This window comes from Notothenia rossii, assembly GCF_949606895.1.
Source record: "Notothenia rossii genome assembly, chromosome: 3".
Taxonomy (NCBI): domain Eukaryota; kingdom Metazoa; phylum Chordata; class Actinopteri; order Perciformes; family Nototheniidae; genus Notothenia; species Notothenia rossii.
In genome coordinates, this window is record NC_136901.1 from 40,765,920 (window position 1) to 40,790,789 (window position 24,870).

The 24,870-nt window shown below is 40.3% G+C and overlaps 1 protein-coding gene across 1 annotated transcript in view; it reads right to left on the reverse strand.

Annotated features, from left to right (window-relative positions):
* LOC307032902 (dysferlin-like) overlaps nt 1-24,870 on the reverse strand; it is a gene marked incomplete at its 3' end in the record, with an annotated part of 87,176 nt that overhangs the window by 10,172 nt on the left and 52,134 nt on the right. Inside the window, 3 exon segments of the mRNA XM_079671180.1 lie at nt 2,163-2,318; nt 3,046-3,174; nt 12,534-12,632. Coding sequence (XP_079527306.1) covers nt 2,163-2,318; nt 3,046-3,174; nt 12,534-12,632 — 384 coding nt within the window.

Here is a 24,870-nt window from a genome sequence, read left to right on the forward strand (position 1 = left end):
TTTTATAAGACAAAGAAGTACTACTAAGACAAGGCTTTGTACATTGGAGAAATTAAAATACTAGAAATAAACAATTCAAAATGTAAACATCTCAAATAGAAATAAAATTGCTTTAGAAAAGTAGAAAATATACATGTCATAGCGCTTTTCTTAAGACAGTTAATTCCCTTCAAAAGTTACTAATATCTCTAAATATCCGGATGTTTCTCTACTTGTTGTCATCCCGATGATATCAGTGCTGTCAAGATCTGTCTTTGTTTTCCCCTTTTATTCTGAAAGGTGTGCCCCCCCCCCCCCCTAGTTATGTCTGCTCTCACTTCCTGTCTCGGTGTTTCCCTCCTGTTTGATTGGCTGACTGTGTTCTAATCGTCTTTTGTAAGAAATTAAAATCAATGTTTAATGACGTAATTTAGTTTAAACATACTGTAAGCTTAAAACGGTTTTATTCTGAAAACATTTCATTTCCGGTTAGCATTGACTTGTGGCTAACGTTGTTGCTAAATGAATGTACAGTTTATTTTGAAAAGCTTTATTGAAAGGCGTCTCCGTTGTCAACAGTGACGTCACTTCCGGTTTTACGTTGACAATGATTACAGCCGTTAAAATGCATTAAATAAAAAGTCATGAATGAGTCATCTGGGTTCCTGCTCATGTTGGTGTGGAGGGTAATGAACAGGTGGATATTCTGGCCAAACAAACACTCAGAAGTATGAACATAGACATAGAAGTTCCACTCAACAAAGCGGAGGTTAAAACATTCATACAGAAATATGCACAAACAACATGGCAAGAACATTGGGACCTTAGTGATACATCTTTATAAAATTCAAAGGTATGTGGGGATGGAAGGAAGGTGGGGTTTAAAAGAAGGGAGGAAAATGTCATTTCTCTGATGAGAATATGTCATACAGGTCTCAATCATACATTAAGTATAAAAAGAAAGCATCCAACCGGAAAGTGTATATACTGTAGCTAGCCAGAAACTGTTGAGCATGTTTTACTGCTTTGCAGGAAATATAGTACTCAGAGAAATGTGTTTTTCCAAACACTGAAGAAAGCAAAATTCCATGACTTGTCGCTATCAGGGCTGTTAGGGAAAACATCAGGCAATATATATTGTGAGATTATTAAGTTTCTAAGAGAAATTGATACATTTAAAATAATCTAGTTTTGGTTCTTTGTTTTGTTTATTGTTTTCTGCTTAGTCTCTTGTCCACACTCCAGTCCAGAAGGTGGCGGTAATGCACCTACAAGTTGGTTTGCCAACCGCCAATAAACACGAAAGAAGAAGAAGAAGTCATGAATGAGTGTATGAGGAGAACAGGCGTGTGGATCCTCTGATTTGCGCGATATTGGACACAGAAGAACATGTGGAGGGAGGACCCCCATCGTCAGGGGAGGAGCCAGGGATCAGATATATACAGAGATGACCGGGCTTGCTCGTCTTCCCCCCACGAACATGTTCCTGAATCGTCCCGTGTGTTTCAAAACCACGTTACTTAATTAAAGTACCCATTTGAACCTTTTCGAGACTAGTCTTTTATTTAACTTCCTCCTGGACTCGAGAACAACGACCACGTTTCAACACTTTCAGTTGTTGTGAGATCCTTGTTGAAGTTTAATGTGTTCACTAGGGAGAGAGTTCTGCTCTGTTCGTTAAGACTCGTAGACTTGAAATGAAGGTATTTTCTGAGAAACCCAGTGTCTGTCCTGCATCTGGGTCCTGCCTGCTTCGCTCACCCTGAAAAGTCCGTATAATAAAGTGATTTTTCTATCTGTTGAAATAATCTGTATTATATGATCAAGTGTTGTAAGTGAGTTTCATAATGTAGTTTATCTAAAGAGACCTTTGTAGAGACCTTGCACACGTGTGTCTGCAGCGTGTTATTGAGCATAGGATCTTGTAACATGTGATTATAAAAGGTCCAAAGGTATAGTGCTGTGTAAACTCAAAAGAAGTGTATGAAACCTGTGAGATTCGGTTATTCTTTAGACAGACTCATGTACTCTTGGCGGACTTGACGCAAGTATTCTGGCTCTTATACTGTGGTACAACAATATCATAATCCATTCAATCAGCACCGTGTCTGTGTTTCTATTTTGTTATATCTTGTTATGTCTTGAGTGTCTGAGGTTTCGGATCCACGACACTCCCTCCTCACCTTCCCGTTGGTGTCTTTGGGCTGCAGCCCTTGAGCCTGGATGACGTAGACTCGCACCACGCACTCCTCGTTGCCGTTGGGAGGAAGTTTCCTGAACTGTCGGGGGGGCGGAGGGGTCGAGGGGTCGTCTGGCAGCGGGTAGATCTTAAACATACCCTGATGTGATGAAGGAAAGGAGACAAGACACAGTTAAAGAACACATTAAACACTTCAGTTGAAATCAAAAAGGAGATTTTGACGGTGTTGATGTGGAAACTACTTTTTTGATGTTTTCTTGTGTGCTGTTACGCCTGAATGTAATACTTTCCCCTAGTATTAGAACGACTTCTGCAACAACAGTAAGGATTTAGTGAAGATGCTTTTGTTTTGGGAAGTAGTGAGCATACAACGGGATAAAAGAGACTTGGATTATACCACACTTGTGTTCAACTTTGTACCGATATAGTCTTAAGCAGCCCCCTTTTACTTCAATTAATTCAAGACTTTTCTACGTTTTTTGATTTTGCATTTACCGTGGAGTTTTAAAATGTTGAGGTTGAAGTGTTCCTTTGAAGTGATGAAAAGTAAAGTGATATATAATGCAGCGTAATGCAATTAGTTTAAACTAAAGAAAAGAAAATATGCAGAAGAACATACACCGAACGAACACAACTTAATAAAAATGAACTAAACAGAACAGAAAATAATGAATAAAGCTGAAAAAAGCAAAGCAATCCGATGTAATGTGCAAGCTTTTATCTCTATGTGCTTTCATGTCCAATTTGTGTTTGTAATATTGTGCTTTTAATTGTGCTTGAACTGGGTTCTTGTATGTGTTCAAGTGTTCATTATAATAAATGTGCGTCGTCCCTTCTCTAAGTTACATCTCAAGCTAACTTCTCACCTTGAACTCTCCCACCACTGAAGGGTCTTCTCCTTCGTCCTGAGTCTTTCCTCTCTGAAGTTTAAACGTTTGACAGAAATCTGACAGACCCCCAAAGCTCTCCACCTTTTCCAGCTCCCTGTCGTACACCTGAGGAAGAGGAGGAGGAAGACGAGAGGGGTTAATATCTGATGTTTAGATGAGTTGTTAAAACCTAAAAAGGACGATGCCAGTGATCCTGCAACAAACGAAGGCCCCGTCCACACGGAGACGAAAACGTCTTCCGTCCACACGAAACCGCTCCAAAACGCTGGAGACGCCGTAGTACATATGCCGGGCCTGTAAGTGGCGCTGTACTTCCACTAAAAGCAGCGAATAAGACCGATGACGATTATTATTATATTATATTGGTGGTAGAGCAGCTGTAAATGTTGCACTAAAGTCTGTATCATGGTCAGTAGCGTCTGGAGGACGAACGCAACCCTGTGATCCGCCATTGTTGTTGTTGGTGAAACGCATCAGCAATGACGCGGGGGTGAGCGGCAGAGGTGGGGAGAGGCGGGGCTATGGCGTCATCGTTTTCAGGAAATGATCGTATTGGGCGTACACACGGAGCCGCAAGCGCTTCGTCCTCAGAACTACCCACCTTGGGAGCCGTTATCAATGTAGTGTTTCCGTTTCGGCCTCGTGTGGACGAACCGTCTATACGAAGAAGATTACAACTGATATTGTCTCCGTGTGGACGGGGTCTAAAGGCCCGGACACACAAAGCCGATTTCGTCCGTCGATAGATGTCTGGCCGCCGATGAGCGTTCTGTCGCCCTACTCAGATTGGTGTGTCCCTCACCGTTGTGTCTTTTCGGCCGTGCAGACACCTTCCGCTCCCGATTGAACATGTTGAATCGGGAGCGGAGGCTGTCGGCAAAGAAATCACTCTGATTGGCTGTTCAGCTTAGCGAATCAGTGCATGAGAAGCGAAACGGAAGTGAGGTGCGCAAACCAACGATTAAGAAGGCAAACACAGCCGGCTATTCTTTTTCATTCTGTGAAACGGTCTGTGATGGACGAGAGTGAAAATGGAACGCACGCTATTTGTTGTTTGTTTATATCACGCAGTCTGTCTTCCGGTTGTTGCCTCTTTTGAATGATGAATACACACTACCGCCGCCTGCTGGTAAGGAGAGTTATTGCCAACCGCGCAGTTCGTACGTGCTCCTTGGCCGTCGGCTGAAGTCTTTGCCGTATGTTCCAGTGCGACTGTTGGCCAAGAAGCAGGAGACGTGAGCAGACACAACAGTCGGGTCCGTCGGGACGTGTTCTCTGTTGTCAGTTTGGTGTGTCAGGGCCTTAAAGCGACTCTTTACTGAACATATATATGACCTCTTCATACGTCCAAATGCACCAAAACACCTGTGTGTAATGTACTCTTTAATAAACGGGTTAATTTCGGGTTCTAGGAAGGATTTTGATAACGTTTTTTTAGTTATCAAGCTTTCTGTCAGCATTACACTAACTCTTGCGTGGATGAAGGTCAGATTATTGCACAGATTCGATACCAGGGAAGCTTTTTTCTTTTACACCTGAGGAAGAGGAGGTGGGTTAATATCGGATGTGTTTAGATGTGTTGAAAGTGTAGAGCCTAAAAAGGATGATGCAAAAGTCCCAGTGATTCGGCACCAAACCCAAGACAAGAAAAGAGAGAGGAACCAAAACAAGGAGGGAAACAGCAGCGCCTTTGTGGAAGCAAAGCAATCCTACTGTCAGGGAGGAAAGGAAGAAGAGAGGTGAGGAAGGGGTGAGAGTGAAAGGGAGACGGGTGAGCCAAGGAGAGAAGAGAGAGACAGGATATTGAAAAGGACAGAAGACGAGACGAGGTGAACGTCAGCAGGTTGGCACACACAAACAGGAAAATGAAATGTGTTGTCCCTCTGGCAGCTCGTATGCATGACCTCTAGTCAGGAAACACGGGATCTCATTATATTAATAATACAATTGATCAATTATGGTTTAGAGCATTGTTGCATGGAGGCACTTCTTCTTTGACTGAACGCAATAAAAACTGAACACACAGGCACGATACACACGGTTCTTTAATGAAGCGTGACTTCAAATGCCATCATTAATTCAGTTTCTATTGTCTCTTACTCTTTTATGCATGTTAAGCGGTAACTTATTAGGTTTGCATCACTGTGTCCGAAGCACTAGCTCTTGACCTTTTTTATTTCTATTTCTTATTGCACTTCTTTTTATGTCTTAGGTTTATAGTTTGTTGCTCTCTTGAGGGAGTCTGTACCGTTAGATTTTTGGAACATAAATCCTTTAAACCTTTGAATATTTGCAGTTTTTCTTCAGGGATCCCTCCTTTTTCCTAATTGGTTGTGAAACATTTCTAAGCTCACTTTCTAGCAGACCTCCACGATGGCGCCAGAGCTGATGATGCAAGAGGAGGGAGAGGAGGAGAGGGAGACAGAAAGGTGACGAAGGGGGGAGGAAAGGTGAGGGTTTATATGAGAGGAAGTTTACTTCAGGTCACATCCAGGCTGGAAAAGTGAGACAGGACAAGTACACACACCCTTCACTCAAGTAGAAGTACACACACCCTTCACTCAAGTAGAAGTACTGACTAAACTTCTTTACTCAAGTCAAAGTAAAGAGGCTTTGAAATGTGCTTCAGTAAAAAGTACCCATAACTAGCAGCTGTTTTAAAGAGTACCTGACCTCCCTTTATATTAATAGAACAATAATGTCATTGTTAGCTAATGAATGTTTCCATGCTGAACAACGGCAACATGACAACGTTATCATTGGTCCCTCTTCTTTAGAGGAGACCAGGAAATGATGGATACACGGATCGTGTTCAAATCAATAGGCACGCAATGACTCTAAATAATAATGATCACGCCACCAAACACACATTCAGACTAAAGCAGGGTATATGCAGGAATCCTGAAGTCAAATTTAATACCTTTTAAGACCTTTTTTAAGACCCTTTCCATACATTTTAAGACCTCATCGCAACTTTGAGTTCTAACTGGTTACATTGGCAACACACTTTACCTCACATTTACTGTATTGATTGTGAGATAGCAAAACTAAACAGAGTGCAGACAGACTACTGAAGCCTCCTCTCCACATGAACTTCAACCTCTCTGTGAAGGTCAGGTTTAATGCAGTATGCTGCTTTTTTGCTTCTGTAGACTCTGCTCTTTCATTCCAGTAAAACTCCTCAGAAACCATTAGAAACCAGTATTTGACCAATAAACCAAACAATTGACAAAACTTTGAACTATGAAATATGTTAAACTTTGGTGGGCTTCAGCGGGGTAATGCCATATAGGAGCTCCCTCACAAATACCCAGGGGTTAAATTGGGCTGGGGCTGTCCGGGGCTAAGCCCTGGCACATAGGACGATGCTCTGACGTCATCACCCTCACACATTTGTCATATGTTTACAAAAAAGGATATATATGTTAAGACTTTTCTCGTTCTTAATATAGACTATATTTAGGGTCTATTATTATGTGTTGACTTTACTTTAAAATAGCAGATGTTTGTGACCGGATATAGTTTGGCTTAGACCCCGGCCCCACGAGGACGCATACGCAAGCGCAAAAAAGGCTTCCGTTCACACGCATTCGATTCATTACGTGTCCGTTCGCACTACACCGCTGGAAATGCTGGAAACGATGTAGTACATATGTCAGGCCTGTAAATGGCACTGCTGCCGCCCGAAATACACCAAAAGCAGCGAAGAAGAGAATGGTTGCCATGGTTGCCCTTCTGTTTATTCTCCGCGGTGGACGGCGTGTTCTCCTGCTGTATCTCTCAGGTAGTCCACCAGCAGATGAAAAACACCCACCTCTCCGCCTCTTCCAAGGAACGAGGGGACCGTGCGGCAGTTTCCGTTAAAAAAAAATTCCGCCGGTCAACATGTCCGTTAAAGTTGAAATCTTCCGTACAAAATTAGAAAAGTGCCGGTCAGAGGTCTTCTTTGTTATTTATTGAGCTTTAAAACAAATTGATAACGACTCTGTTCTCTGTATAATAATATGAGAATATTTAATAAACGGTGACTGCCTCTGTTTTCCTCCCCCTCTTCTGACAGCCCAGCAGCAGCAGGAGACGTGAGGAGAGGGAAGCGGGCTATTTCATCGTTATCAGAAAATGATCATATAGGGCTTACACACGGAGCCGTTGGACCCCCAGTGCGTTGCGTATGCCGGTCTACCCACCTTGGGACCCGTTACCGTAGTCGTTTAGTTCCCCCCCCCCCCCCCCCCCACACACACACAGAGCGGAGCAAAGCAACGAAACTTAAAATAATAAGCAGCATTTTACGGCGCACTATGCATGGGGCCGCCTTGAGGGGTTTCCCGACATGTCGTTTCCGTAAATTAAAGGGTGTTTCATGTTGTCGTTGCTGTGGACCTTCTTAATACCTTGGAAAATGCCTTTTAATACTTTTTAATAGCCTTAATTTTCGCTAAATTGATTTATCAACTTTTAATACTTTTTAAGACCCAGCGGACACCCTGTAAAGGAACCAGCCTGTTTGGAAAATGAAAGAAGTAGAAAGTAAAGGTATTTGAGTTCAACATGTAAGAAGTAGAAAGTACAGGTATTTGTGTTCAACATGTAAGAAGTAGAAAGTACAGGTATTTGTGTTCAACATGTAAGAAGTAGAAAGTACAGGTATTTGGGTTCAAAATGTAAGAAGTAGAAAGTACAGGTATTTGTGTTCAACATGTAAGAAGTAGAAAGTACAGGTATTTGTGTTCAACATGTAAGAAGTAGAAAGTACAGGTATTTGGGTTCAAAATGTAAGACGTAGAAAGTACAGGTATTTGGGTTCAACATGTAAGAAGTAGAAAGTACAGGTATTTGGGTTCAACATGTAAGAAGTAGAAAGTACAGGTATTTGGGTTTAAAATGTAAGAAGTAGAAAGTACAGGTATTTGTGTTCAAAATGTAAGAAGTAGAAAGTACAGGTATTTGTGTTCAACATGTAAGAAGTAGAAAGTACAGGTATTTGGGTTCAAAATGTAAGAAGTAGAAAGTACAGGTATTTGGGTTCAAAATGTAAGAAGTAGAAAGTACAGGTATTTGTGTTCAACATGTAAGAAGTAGAAAGTACAGGTATTTGTGTTCAACATGTAAGAAGTAGAAAGTACAGGTATTTGAGTTCAACATGTAAGAAGTAGAAAGTACAGGTATTTGTGTTCAACATGTAAGAAGTAGAAAGTACAGGTATTTGTGTTCAACATGTAAGAAGTAGAAAGTACAGGTATTTGTGTTCAACATGTAAGAAGTAGAAAGTACAGGTATTTGGGTTCAAAATGTAAGTACAGGTACCAGAACAATTAGCTTAAGCATAGTAACAAAGTATTTGTACTCCACTGCTTCCCCCCTCTGGGTGAGAGGGAGGACATGTTGGAAACAGAGGCTCATTGTGACAGTAGAATATCTCTCTAAAGGGCAGGAAGGAGGGGGAGGGAGGGAGGGAGTAAATAGGTAATAGTAGGTGAGGCAAAGAGCATTTAACCAACATTTCCATCCAACCTGTCAACGTTTTGAAAATGTCGTTACAGATGTGTTTCCTTCAGCAGAGGTGAAACCGTTTAATATGTTTCCTGAATGAAAGAGAAATACTCCCACCAGGTTTTCAATGGCCAACGAAAAGCAGTTATCGTTCTTTATTGTGCCTTTCAGTTTTAGATGTACTTTGAGGGGTGTTACGTAAAGAAAAAGAGGAATACATGTGGCTTTTCTGGTTCATTTCTGCTCGTTAGAAGCTCATGTCGAAAGACTTGTTGTACAAAGTCTTGCGGAGGAACAGAATACATATAACGGGTTATTAGGATACAAGAAAAAGGTTAATATATTCTCTTATAGTTACATAAAAAAAGACTTTCATGTGAAGAAAATAGAAATAAATATGGCCTTTCTGGATAATTTTCTGTTTGTTAGAAGCTAATGTTGCGGATAATATGTAACGGGTAATCAGGAAACAGGGAAAAGTTAACTATTTATTTTATAGTTACATAAAAAGAGAAAATATTCTAAAAATGGTGGATTACTAGCAGGATAACACTGTAAGTAAAGCAGGGGTGTCAAACTGAATCATGGTTGCACTCAAAGGGCCGGTTGTAACTTTTAAGACTATATAAATATACATATATAAATATATCATAAAATAATGTATTATATGAATTGGAGTGTTATCGTATTGGGTAATAACTTCATAATTAACTACATCTGAAAGCAGAAGTCCAGGGCAAATAATTGCAAGTCTCTTCAGTGCGCATGTCACAAAACGAGATGCATTGTGGGACATGTAGTTTATGGGCAACGTGCTTCTGTAAATCGGCATGTAACCGTATATTAAACGTATTATATTCTTTGCAAGCTCTTGCAGGGCCACAGAAAATGAAGTCCCGGGCCGGATTTGGCCCCCGGGCCTTGAGTTTGACACCCCTGAAGTAAACATCTAAAATAGCTTCTAGTGTTCTGTAGGCTAATACTTCGAAGTGGACATTTAATGCTCATTTTCAGGTTCATATTCATATTAACATAACCCCACAAACCATAATAAGGTAAATAATGGTAAATAATGGTTTTCTTTTTGCTTCATTTGTTCTGTTTTTAATTCAGTCGGTGAACCTATATGTTCATCAAATAGTGTGTGTGAGCTTAACTGTGTGTGTTAAACTAAAACGGAGCATTTTCTGTCAGCTCAGATTTAATTTCTGCTTTTTTAAAACTGCATTATGAGCTCATGTGTATCAGTGTTGGTCTGTAGGCTGAACTTGCTTCAAGAAAGGCAGCTTTTCTTATAAGTTAAATCATTTCTGATCCTAAATATCTTGGTTTATAATTTTCTTTGTTGCCTTACATTTAACACTTAAGTGAAAAATATCGTATTGATATTCCTGCTCTCTTGGATTCGTTTGCATTGCATTTGATATTGAGGTAATCCAAAAATACTAGAAAGTAATCGGGTTACTTTTATATGTTCATACTTAGATCATATTACTGATTACATTGTTAACATTGTAACATAATACATCTTTAAAGTAACCATCCCATCCCTGGTTTTTGTATAGTTTAAAGGTCTCCTATTATACAATTTGTAATCGTCCAAAACACGTCTTATTGTTTCTGATAGGCCCGTGGGTGTAAAGCCCGCCCACATTTATGATATGACGTCATATCGGACGCAAATCTGGATCAGCTCCGTTGTTCCCCCGTTTTTAGAGATGTGGGTACGGAGGAAAAGAGAGGGTTTTATTTTCTGACGCTACGTGAGTTCCCCGACACACCGGGGACACATGTTGATGTATAAAAGATATCAGAAAGTGCACTTTGCGTGATAGGTCCCCTTTACAGTTTGAATCTATACGCATACTACCTAAATCTGCTTTATGGTTTTCACTTTCTTTGGTTCATTCATTCTGTTTTGTTTATGATATGTATTTGCTGATGTTATATTGTTGAACAGGACACATTTCTGATCCTAAATATCGTAGTTTCTACTGTTTAAATATATTTACAGGTAACTAGTAGTAATAATAATAATAATAATAATAATAATAGGAGTATACATGTTTAAAGTAAGCCTCCCATCCCTGGTTGTTCTATTGAAGCTGTTGCTCTGATGTGAAGGGTCCCAAAGGAGAGGTTAGATGTCTCATTTAAAAGCAATAAAAGAAGTCCAGATTCTGACCGCATTAGTCACGAGTTTGGGCGTCAGACTGACGTCCGCTCAGAGTCCCGCTGGAAGGAAAGGTCGGCGTTTGGACCGAGAGAATCGGGATGAAGGTTGAAGAGAGCGTGGGGGCGATGTAAGAGACGAGAATAAAGACAGACGTTGACGTGATGCTTTTTGCTTCGGACTCGCCAACATCTAAGGGCGACCTTTTCCCTTCAATCCGTCCCGACGAGAATTCAACAAGGATGAGTCATCGGAGACGTTCGGAAAAAGAAAAACGGACCGAATGTCACGTCGCTGGGATGAGAAAAGAGGAGGAAGAGGAAGAGGAGGAGGAGGAGGCTGGCATCTCGGGAAAAATGTGATTTAAATGGTGAAGTTTTGGGAGAGACCTTTAAAGGAAGTGGAACAAAGAGCGGCCCTGTATCCGTGTTCATGTTTTCGCTCTGATGCTCTCCATGCTTCCGTATTTCCCTTCATGTTGTCTTTATCTGCTGTCGATGTTCGTTAATTTCTCATCAACACACACATGCACATATGAATTAGCATGTACAGACACACACACATTTATAAACACACCCACACACACTTACCATGTTTACATCACTTCAGGGGACGTTACATTGACTCACATACATTTCCTGGAGACTTATCCTAACCCTTAAACATAACCAACACATGCCTAACCCTAACCCTTACGGCCCGTCCACACAGCGGCGTGCGTTGAAAGCTTCACCATTCATTTTGAATGGGGTGACGTCACTTTTCGCCGAACTGCATTGTGGGAAGCGAAGCGGAGCTTTGCTGGCGTGGCTCGCTGCAAAAGTTGAGCAATGTTCAACTTTTGAAGCCTCGGCAGAAGCGCCAGCCAATCAAATCATATGCCAGTACAAGCTCTAGCCAATCAAACCGCTGCTTGTGTGTCAGGGGCGGGAGATTCATGTGATTGGTTGTTGGTCGAGTTTCAGACACGCCCGCCGGCAAGCTTCAACGCACCCCGCTGTGTGGAGGGGCCGTTACCCTAACCAAGTCTTCACCCTAAAATTAATGATTCCCATCATGGGTACCTCAATTATGTCCCCATAAGGGAGGCGAGTCCCCACACGTGACTGTAAACAGATTTAGGTCCCTACAAGTATAGTAATGCTAGGCCACACACACACACACACACACACACACACACACACACACACACACACACACACACACACACACACACACACACACACACACACACACACACACACACACACACACACACACACACACACACACACACACACACACACACACACACACACACACACACACACACACACACAAACACACACACACACAGACACACACACACACAAATAAGTGAAGAGAACATATCCAGACATACCAAAACTATTATACTCTTAGAGCAATTGTTTAACCCCTGATTCATTTCGTACATTTCTTGCAAATTTGATTAAATCACATCATGTTTTGTCGAAGAAAAAATACAGAAATACTTATTTTCGAACAAAAACTGGTTTCGCTAATCCAACATAACAAGAGGTCAAATGGAGTGTGAGATAAACCAATCGCTTTGAATATCTAAATTGAGGCCATCTTTAAACATTCATGGATCCAAACTGTGGGCGTTTCTGCATTGTTAACACCTCGACATGGCTTTTAATACTTGTAGTGAAAAGTGGCTATTTAATGATCTTGCGTGAAAAGCCCCAAATATATTTGCATTTAGGCACAAAGCTCTTCGGTTTTAATACGAAGAACATGTTTTTTTGTTCCCCTCCTCTCAGTTTTCCTCTCTCACCTTCAGCGTGTCGAAGCCTTTCTCCAGGTACGTCCCGTACTTGTTCTTCTCTCCGGTCGAAGCGTAGAATTTACACCACCAGTCCATGAACTCCTCCGCCTGTAGGTCAGAGGTCAAAGGTCAGGGGTCAGACAGTGTGTAGAATAACTGTGTAGATATTTGTAATTTCAAACAACCCCTATATACTTTTTCTAATTTTCTTCGGTATTTAATTTGTCTTTTTCGGGTCTCGATTTGCAAAACTGTACTTTTAATATAATGTGACCCCAAATAAATAAAAACTAATAAAAAAAAAAAAGAATAGACCAATCACTTTGAATACCTAAATTGAGGCCATTGTCAAACTTTCATGGATCCAAACTGTGTTCTTTTGGACGTTTCTGCATTGGATTCTTTTTATTTATTCTTTATTCCACTATTTCAATATTAGAAAATGTATACATCCCACAAATAAACCAAATTAGTAGAAGAGAGGGCAAAGTACACACTTCCTTTACTCAAGTAGAAGTCCAGATACTCGTGTTTAAAAATACTCTGGTAAAAGTAAAGAGTCTTCGAATGTGAGAAGTACTTTTTTTTAAATTATTTATCCTACTATTTCAATATTAGAGAATTTATACATCCGATGAAAAATAAACAAAATTAGTAGAAGGGAAGAAAGCATATCTTATACAGAGGTAGCCCTCCCGTTAGTTAAAGGAAAAAAAAGATAATTCAGTAATTAAATACGAACACAAATAAACAAAATTCTATATATACTGTAAATGCACCCATTTCTAGAAACTTCCTACATGTCCATGTTCAGATAACAAGACAGTTTTAATTATCGTTGTATTTTTATTCAAACTATGATAATTAAGAGAATTATGATGATAGTTATTATTGTTATTATTATTATTATTATTATTATTATTATTATTATTATTATTATTATTATTATTATTATTACCATTATCATATATCCATATACAGGGTTCATACTTTTTTTTCACCAATGACTAATACCTAATTTTCCATGAACAAAAAAATTACTCTTTCTCAGCGTACCACTGAAAATGGTTTATTTTAACATAGAAAAAGGAAAATAAGCTCTGCATATGAAACATGTTGTGCCTATCTAAAACAAATCAAATAGTTGGCTTACTAGCTTCTACACGCTAAAGCAACTAAAATCTCTCACCAGCAAAACACCTCGTCAGTTAAATGCCATTTTACGTTTAATTACGATACGATACAGTATTTATTAGATGGATCAAATATAAATTATATTTGATGGAACTTTAGTTACATTTCCATGACTTTTCCAAAACTTTGGGAAATGTATTGTTTTCCAGGGCCTGGAATTAACATTTTGAATTTCCATGACTTTTCCAGGTTTGTAAAGACCGTAAGAACCCTGCATATAATAAAAATAAATAAATGTTAATGTAATAAGGGATTCAACTCTCCATCTTCTTTATTCAGTAATTACATTACATTACATTACATTGCATTTAGCTGACGCTTTTATCCAAAGCGACTTACAATAAGTGCATAATTAAATACACATAAAAATAAACCAGTCTTTTTTAAACCCCAGTAAAAAACTCACCTCTTTGCACGGGCTTTTAATACTAGTTGAACATTTTGACGTTTGAATGTGTTTTTATATGTCTCTAGTTATTGTGCTTTTTATGATGTTTTTAATTATTGTTTTATAAGTTGACTCCTATTGTGTTATTTTATATTTATTCCCTGGTCAACTGAGGTGGTTTTAAATGTGCTTTATAAATAAATAAATAAAGATTGAGATTGAAATTATTCCCATAAAGTAAAATCTACTATTTTTGCGTCCCCAATATAAGAAAATGGACCCTACATCATGAACTCAGAACTCCTGTCATGACCTTTGACCCTTGTAAAGCCCTGCAGTGACTCTTTGTAGACGCCGCTCACAAATTAGCCGCCTCTCAGGATTTTTCCAATGATGGCATGGCAGCGTTTCGTTCGCCAAGTCACGTCAATACGAGAAAAAAGAAGTGGCGCCGCGGCATTAGGGTCAGAGTGTAAAGACGCTCTGAGGCAATGGAAACGGGCACAAAGTGGACTCCATGGCAAAAAGAAATGTATGTATGAAAGCCTCTGCTGCTCTAACATCTCTGTTACTTTTGTAGAAGATATAAGTATTCTGCGGGCACAGAAGAATTGTCTTTTTCGATTTTATTTAGCTGTGAAAGGATGGAAACTGGATTTAAACTCACACTGTAGAATGTAATATTCCATTCCTTATATAATATCCTGATTTATATTTTGTTTACTGGAAATTTCTATATTTTTTCTACTTTTTTGAGGCAATGGAAACGGGCACAAAGCGGACTAAACCTCACAGGACACATGGGATGGCAAAAAGAAACATCTTGCAGAGTGTATGTTTATGTATGAAAGCAATGCCTCTGTTACTTGTGTATGACACATAAGTATTCTGCGGGCACAGAAGAATTGTCTTTTCAATTTGATTTAACCGTGAAAGGATGGAAACAAACTCATCAAAAGAAGATCAAGACAACCCAGGCCTGGACTGAAGTTATTTAGATGTATCAACAGTGTTTATATGAAGCTTACGTGTTTTCTGTGTCTCTGGGAGCATGATGTGTGTGTGGTGAACATCGCTGACAGAAAGCACTGCTTCCAGTTGTCTGGTGGATGTGACTTTTGCCATTCTTAGAATTGGGAGTATAACACAAGTCTCATACGGCCCCTCCCCCTTTACTTTGAACGGGGTGATGTCACGCTTTGCCGAACTGCATTGTGGTCCCTTCGCTTTGCCTCCGTTGCTCGCTTCGAAAGTTGAGAAAAGTTCAACTTTTCAAGCTTCGACGGAAGCGACAGCCAATCAAATCATATGCCAGTACAAGCTCTAGCCAATCAAACCGCGTGCTTGTGTCTCCGGGGCGGGAGATTAATGCGATTGGTTGTTGGTCGCAAGCCAGACACGCCCACCGGCAAGCTTCAACGCACGCTGCCTTGTTGACGTACCGATAGTGTCACGTTCTCTTGCACTATTTCTATTCTGTTAAGTCTTTTACTTTGTTTATTTGTTTTATGTCCTATATATATATTCATGTTGCACTGTTGGAGGTTCCTGTGACTTTCATTGCCATATCTAAACTGTAGCTACTGTAAACATTACACTACATGTTATTTGTTAGACGTTTTTATCCAAGCGAATTACATACATTCAGTACTGTGGACAATCCCCACAGGAGCATTTTGGGTGAAGGGTCTCAAGGACACAACGACATGCAGTGGGGTTTGAACCTGTGACCCCTTGATTCAAAGTCCAGCACTCTATCTAAACATGCCAATAAAGTTTTGAATCTTGAATCTAGGCTTCTAACAAATGCAGTCTTTTTGGATAGTGTCACGCTTTCAGACTCATCACTTGAGCCGAACTCCAGCTGCAGAAGAAAGAACATCTTATTCAAATTCAAATTAGAGAGATACAAATGCAACTTTTTAGTTTGCACTGTGAATGAAAGCAATGCCTCTGGTGCCTAATGGAAACGACAGAATTGAACTGAAAGAGATTAGAAAGAGATTTCGATTAGTCCTGGAAACTGGACGCAGATTACTCGGGGAATATGGACAGTAAACCTCAGGAATTTTTATTTTTTTTATTTCAGATAATCTACAAAAAACCTCAGATTCCTGTCTAATTATTTAATCAGATAATCTAATTAACCCATAACTGTTTAATTTGATTATTGAATACAATAACGCCTGTTCTTGTCTAATTAATGATTAGATAAACTCATAAAATAAAGGCAAAAAACCCCTCATGTTGTAAAAACAATGCCCAATAGCTTAACACAGTAATTCTTGCAGATACATTTTTTTTTCTTAATGATCAAAAGTGCTAAGAAACTTACCCATTGTAACATCTAGCGTTGGCATTAACAGTAAAAGACAGAAATGACATCCATCAGACACACACTGTGACAAGAAGCAACCACACACTCCAATAACAGAATGAAAGTCATGTTAAGGAGCTTTTCAACACATTTCATAACACCAATTTTCCTTAAACATTAAAGGGTTTCACTCCAAATTGAAACGTACACCATTCATACAAAATAAATCCCGGTATTACAAAGTGACGGATGGCATTAAAGCAAAGCCGTAAAAGTCTTACTATTACATGAGTCATCCTGAGCTCACAATGTGTTTCTGTTCGGGAGAATAACATATCTGTGTTTTGTTGACGTGTGGTTTGGATGAGAGGCATTTTGATTTATATGATATGATTTTTGGGGGGTTGTATGACATTTGAGTTAAACCCTGTGATGTTTTTTTATCAAAAATATGTTTTATTTAGTATGAAGCTGCCTCACGTTTACTTTAAAGTCTGTTCACATTGGCAACGTCCAGAAGTCTATTTAAACACTGGAGAATTCTCTCACGGAAATAAAAAACTCTTTCTGAGTGTGTGTGTGTGTGTGTGTGTGTGTGTGTGTGTGTGTGTGTGTGGGCTTTGACGGCAACAGCGATTACAAAGATGGTGAATACCAAGGAGATGGATCAAACTACCACACACACACACACACACACATACACACACACACACACACACACACACACACACACACACACACATGTCACTCTCACACACAAACACACATCTCTCTCTCATACACACACACACACACACACACACACACACACACACACACACACACACACACACACACACACACACACACACACACACACACACACACACACACACACACACACACACACACACACACACACACACACACACACACACACACACACACACACGTCCCCGCCCTGCAACCTTCAACCCTCCGAGGAACACTCAAGCTTAAAACACAGTCATGACGCATGCATCACTTTTTCCTTTGTGTGTGTGTGTGTGTGTGTGTCTGTGTGTGTGTGTGTGTGTGTGTGTGTGTGTGTGTGTGTGTGTGTGTGTGTGTGTGTGTGTGTGTGTGTGTGTGTGTGTGTGTGTGTGTGTGTGTGTGTGTGTGTGTGTGTGTGTGTGTGTGTGTGTGTAGGCATTAATGTAGAACAAAAGTGCTCTTATGGCACTGACCTGCTGTGGGATCCCTTTTCTCATACTTCCCAGACACACACACACACACACACACACACACACACACACACACACACACACACACACACACACACACACACACACACACACACACACACACACACACACACACACACACACACACACACACACACACACACACACACACACACACACATGTCACTCTCACACACAAACACACGTCTCTCTCTCACACACACACACACACACACACACACACACACACACACACACACACACACACACACACACACACACACACACACACACACACACACACACACACACACACACACACACACACACACACACACACACACACACACACACACACACACACACACACACACATAGAGTAAAACTTCCTAATTTTTCCAAAGTAGCAGCATGGCATGGAAAAGGGCAGCACGTGGAGTTTAACACACACACACACTGTCTGAGGTGTCTGGTGTGTGTTAATGCGCCCTCTGAGTGCAGCCGGTGCCAAGCTCTGATGACAGAGGCGCCAGGAATTGTGTGTGTGTGTGCCCACTAGTGTGTGACAAGGTGTGTCCCCTCTTGATTCAGACAGATTAAGGCACTCATTATTTAGTGCACACTCCTGAGGTCGCACACACACACACACACACACACACACACACACACACACACACACACACACACACACACACACACACAGCGGTCTGCTCAGGGTGTCAGTGTGGTTTGCAGCCTATCATTACGCCCTGCAGGAAGCCAGGCTAACCAAACGATTGCTGCCAAAAAGTGGAGTGGATCTACAGAAAAGTTTGGAGCTCTCTCTCTTAAAAGCTTTCGGTGGGGAAATCCCTTCGTACAGCCGTGGAGAGTTCAGAGGTCAAAGCAGAACTTCTTAGAGACACTTTAGGGGCTTATGTTGACATTACATTTAGAAAGTGACTTTACTCATGTTTAGGTGTATATCAGTATGTAGTGTCTCTACTTTAAAGAGTCCTCTCCCGCTGATGTTCAGGTGTATATCAGTATGTAGTGTCTCTACTTTAAAGAGTCCTCTCCTGCTGATGTTCAGGTGTATATCAGTATGTAGTGTCTCTACTTTAAAGAGTCCTCTCCTGCTGATGTTCAGGTGTATATCAGTATGTAGTGTCTCTACTTTAAAGAGTCCTCTCCCGCTGATGTTCAGGTGTATATCAGTATGTAGTGTCTCTACTTTAAAGAGTCCTCTCCTGCTGATGTTCAGGTGTATATCAGTATGTAGTGTCTCTACTTTAAAGAGTCCTCTCCTGCTGATGTTCAGGTGTATATCAGTATGTAGTGTCTCTACTTTAAAGAGTCCTCTCCCGCTGATGTTCAGGTGTATATCAGTATGTAGTGTCTCTACTTTAAAGAGTCCTCTCCTGCTGATGTTCAGGTGTATATCAGTATGTAGTGTCTCTACTTTAAAGAGTCCTCTCCTGCTGATGTTCAGGTGTATATCAGTATGTAGTGTCTCTACTTTAAAGAGTCCTCTCCCGCTGATGTCCAGGTGTATATCAGTATGTAGTGTCTCTACTTTAAAGAGTCCTCTCCTGCTGATGTTCAGGTGTATATCAGTATTTAGTGTCCCTACTTTAAAGAGTCCTCTCCTGCTGATGTTCAGGTGTATATCAGTATGTAGAGTCTCTACTTTAAAGAGTCCTATCCTGCTGATGTTCAGGTGTATATCAGTATGTAGTGTCTCTACTTTAAAGAGTCCTCTTCTGCTGATGTTCAGGTGTATATCAATATGTAGTGTCTCTACTTTAAAGAGTCCTCTCCTGCTGATGTTCAGGTGTATATCAGTATGTAGTGTCTCTACTTTAAAGAGTCCTCTCCCGCTGATGTTCAGGTGTATATCAGTATGTAGTGTCTCTACTTTAAAGAGTCCTCTCCTGCTGATGTTCAGGTGTATATCAGTATGTAGTGTCTCTACTTTAAAGAGTCCTCTCCTGCTGATGTTCAGGTGTATATCAGTATGTAGTGTCTCTACTTTAAAGAGTCCTCTCCCGCTGATGTTCAGGTGTATATCAGTATGTAGTGTCTCTACTTTAAAGAGTCCTCTCCTGCTGATGTTCAGGTGTATATCAGTATTTAGTGTCCCTACTTTAAAGAGTCCTCTCCTGCTGATGTTCAGGTGTATATCAGTATGTAGAGTCTCTACTTTAAAGAGTCCTATCCTGCTGATGTTCAGGTGTATATCAGTATGTAGTGTCTCTACTTTAAAGAGTCCTCTTCTGCTGATGTTCAGGTGTATATCAATATGTAGTGTCTCTACTTTAAAGAGTCCTCTCCTGCTGATGTTCAGGTGTATATCAGTATGTAGTGTCTCTACTTTAAAGAGTCCTCTCCTGATGATGTTCAGGTGTATATCAGTATGTAGTGTCTCTACTTTAAAGAGTCCTCTCCTGTTGATGTTCAGGTGTATATCAGTATGTAGTGTCTCTACTTTAAAGAGTCCTCTCCTGCTGATGTTCAGGTGTATATCAGTATGTAGTGTCTCTACTTTAAAGAGTCCTCTCCTGCTGATGTTCAGGTGTATATCAGTATGTAGTGTCTCTACTTTAAAGAGTCCTCTCCTGCTGATGTTCAGGTGTATATCAGTATGTAGTGTCTCTACTTTAAAGAGTCCTCTCCTGCTGATGTTCAGGTGGATATCAGTATGTAGTGTCTCTACTTTAAAGATTCCTCTCCTGCTGATGTTCAGGTGTATATCAGTATGTAGTGTCTCTACTTTAAAGAGTCCTCTCCTGCTGATGTTCAGGTGTATATCAGTATGTAGTGCCTCTACTTTAAAAAGTTCTCTCCTGCTGATGTTCAGGTGTATATCAGTATGTAGTGTCTCTACTTTAAAGAGTCCTCTCCTGCTGATGTTCAGGTGTATATCAGTATGTAGTGTCTCTACTTTAAAGAGTTCTCTCCTGCTGATGTTCAGGTGTATATCAGTATGTAGTGTCTCTACTTTAAAGAGTTCTCTCCTGCTGATGTTCAGGTGTATATCAGTATGTAGTGTCTCTACTTTAAAGAGTCCTCTCCTCCTGATGTCCAGGTGTATATCAGTATGTAGTGTCTCTACTTTAAAGAGTCCTCTCCTGCTGATGTTCAGGTGTATATCATTAAATAGTGATATACATGTCAAAATGTGGTGCCTACATTTCCCACAATGCAACTCAACAGATATTTGGGTGTATCACAATGAATAGTGGATGCCAATTTCTTTAAGGGATTGTAGCGATCAGGAGTAATTTTCTCCATAATTAGAAAATATATCGATAAAACCATCTTTTAAACTAAATTTAACCCACATTTAAGTCAATAATTACATCCCAGAAGTCTGTTTCTATGAGACATGTAGGGATAGTTAACTCTGAAGTATTCAATATGCAGTAGGACTTATTTAACCGATACACTCGTGTCATCCAGGAGAGCATGGGCACATTTGATTGACACTCTGGGCAGCGAATACATTCAGATTCTGGAGGAGAACAGCTTCTTAAAATAAGAAAACCCCAAATAATTCACCGAGCCGTTCTGACATCTTGTTTCTGATCACGATGTCATTACAGCGCGGTGAATGTGTTTTCATAAAATGCCACAAAGTCACCTGGCATGAAGCTTTGTCAGTGAGTTAGGGAAGAGTTTATGGAACAAGAGAGACCGAGAGTCATCAGAGTTGACTGGTTTCTGGCGTCGAAGGGATAGTTTGGATGGGAGTTAATGGGAGAGGAGAGACGGAGCACGACCACAGCTTCTGACGGGAAGATAATTTATTTAAAACACGTCACCGATGGAAAGACAAGTATCTGAGTATCTAATCTTCCATCTGAGCGACGTTAGATCCCAGTTTTGGGGTAGATACTCAGAAAAAAGTAATGCATTACCCAAATGCCTTACTTTACTAAATTCCTCACTGCTGAGCGTAATTCGTTGCACTTCTAGGTTCATTTATTGTGTATTACTACTAAATTAAACCTCATTTGGACTAAACCAACTCAACGTCACACAAACCAAGGAGTTGGTGGTGGATTTTAGGAAACAGAAGACCCTCCCGACCCCAGTCACCATCAATGGTAGAAATCGTGGATTAGCACAAGTACCTGGGCGTCTATGTAGACAATAAGTTGGACTAAAAACATAGACGCAGTGTACAAGAAAGGTCAGAGGCGTTTGTATTTCCTAAGGAGACTAACGGTCCGTCCACACACAGGCATGATTTTTTTTTGGAAAAATCTTGAAGCTGGGCGTGTCTGAAGCTTGGCGATTTTTTGCGAGCAACGCGACCAACAACCAATCACATTAATCTAACGTCCCCGACATACAAAGCAATAGCAATGTTAAAACGAAGTAAACTGGATATAAACTCCCCAAACAGACGAAAACCTACCAGTTTCACCCACTGTCTCTGCCACCTCCCTCCATGCCTGGTTCCTCCGGTTTGTATCCCGGTAAATAGTTCTGCTCGTAAAGAACCGGGTGATTTGCTACCGTAATATTTCGTTTGGAATATGAGGAAATGAACTATGGTCTGGCTCTCCCAGCTTGCACGCGGTTTGATTGGCTAGCGCTTGCACTGGCGGGATTTGCATAAACTCCAACAGTTACTGCGTTACAGACTAATGTAATCTGATTACAGTTCAGAGTTACTTTAAGGGGCCGTGACGCTGCTGACAGCCGATCTTCTTAAACTTTTCCAACTCTGAAACTGAATCTGATCCGCGGGAATCATAAATCCCAACGACCCGCTTTTTGGTCTCGAAGCCAGGACTTCCATCTTTCTCTTTCTGGTGCCACGAGATATTAGCGCGCCTTCTAATTTCAGTCTCACTCTGTCCGACTCCTTCTCTTTAAGTAAGCCTCCCTCCTTAACCCCCTCTCTCATTCATCCAGCGTTGAGTAAGAGCTGTGGTTCGGAGGATCTGAAGCAGCTCTGTTGACTTTGGCCTCAGCCAGACAGAAAGTGGAGCCTTTCATTCGACTGGTTTCAATATCTGACCCTTAATAAAACAAATATCTTTGTTTGGAGAGAAAGAAATCAGCCTCAATTACCGTGGAGCGAGAAGAGGAGGGGAGAAACTACCGGTGCGGATCAGAAAAAGCCTTCAAATTGACCTGGCTTAGATAAATAAAGCGGGAAAATGTAACGATGAGCGTTCAGACCTGAGATCAGATTTCTGCGGCTGTAAAAAAAAAACCTGGATTTTTCTTCATCTGCGACCGAAATGTAAAACGTTTCTTGTTTCATCTGTAATTTTCTCCGTCTTTATCCGATTCCTTCCACTCTAAACCCCGTCGGAGGCATCCATCAGTGTCTCACTTTGAATAAACGTCATCAATAAAGAGCTTTTCTGACTTAAAGTCTTAAAGTCTGATCCGTGCTACCGTCTACTGTGTTACGAGTGAACAGACTGTGGGCCCCTGTGAGCATGAGGGATTACTTTAAAGAGTTTAGGATCATTATGCATTTAATGTTATATATTCTCTGTCGATATACAGCATGTAAAAGCCCTTAAAGAAAGAACTAGGGTCTTTGCGTGGTGTGGGGCATTACTCAATCAATGGTTTGTGTTTTCTGACGATTTGCATGATAAACACAGACCAGTTAGATATATTTGTATGTATTTTAACCAAAGTGAAGGTCATTTTGTGTTTGTTTGCAGGGTTTCTTCAGCCTTAAAAGCCTCCAAAGTTCAATTTCCTTGATGTAATATCCTCAAAAGTCTTATTTGATACCATAAAGGTTTATAGATTTGAGATTACGTATTTTTTTCGTAAGAAAAAGCATAGACTCCACAGGATTTTATGTAATTTGTTCAAATATAACTAGGGATGTCCCGATCACCTTTTTTTGCTCCCGATCCGATTCCGATCATTTGATTTTGACAATTTGCCGATACCGATTTTTCCCGATCCGATCTTTATGCAATGCATTAAGAGAAAAAAAAAAGCATTCAAGTTGTCACTTAGGGTTATTTTTTTTATTTAAATTGGATATTCTATCCAACATGGATATAGCTTCTTTCTTTCACAGCAGCATTGGGTCAGTTCAGTTGTGCAGCATTGGATCAAAACAAAATAAAGCTTACCAGTACTCATTAGCTTACTGCTACAATTAGACATTGCGCCCTGCCCACTCTGTTGCCAGATTTGAGAGAAATAAGCAACCAGGTCTATGAAAACAAGCCCCAAAGAAGCAACACATACATGATGTTGTGTAATTTGAAACCAAAACTAAGGCCTCAGGATGACTTTAAGACTTGAACATGGTCATTTTTGTTTTGTAACATTGAATAAAAAAAAAAAAAAAAGTATTTAAAAAAAAAAAAAAAAAAAAATCCCGATCCCCGATTTTTTTCTCCCGATTCCGATCTTTTGAAAATCACGTGATCGGCTCCGATCCCCGATCACGTGATCGGATCGGGACATCTCTAAATATAACACCTGCTTTTTTGTTCTTATCTTAAATCCTTCTTTCAATTTGCTTTGTTGACATCAGACGGGTCCTTGTTTAAAAGCTGTTTATGACAATTCAAATATGTTTGATGTACTTTTAAAGCAATAACCAGAATGAAGCAATACAATGAAACCCAAAGCATGACTATAGAATATAAGGAAAGGGAAGTTAAGACGTTGCCAATGTGAACAGGTCTGCAGTAAACATTGAATCTCTAACAGACGTTATTAGCATTTGAAAATAATGTAAGGCATTCAGATAAAAAATAGACAAGGAGAAAGAAAGTATCTGTAGAGTTCATGGATGTTTGAATGAAACAGACGAATGGAAAATGATGTTTGACATGAACATGGATGAATGAAATGAGTTAAAGATGAGGTTGTTACCCACATGAAGGCTTTCACTAGAGGCAGAAAGGTTAATGATAGCTGAGCTGGATCCATCTGCAAGCTTTAAAACACATGTACACACACACACACACACACACACACACACACACACACACACACACACACACACACACACACACACACACACACGCACGCACGCACGCACGCACGCACGCACGCACACACACACACACTCTCAGGTTAGCAAAAGTATTAGGAACACATGTCAGTTAAATAGACAACATTATGTTAGGAATACACACTGTACACACACACTTTCATTCGACATGACTTACTAAGTAATCAGTCATCAGCAGACATATTAGTGACTCAAATGCAGAAATATCGGCGTCACTAAGCTGAGTTTCTCAAACAGCAAGCGATTAA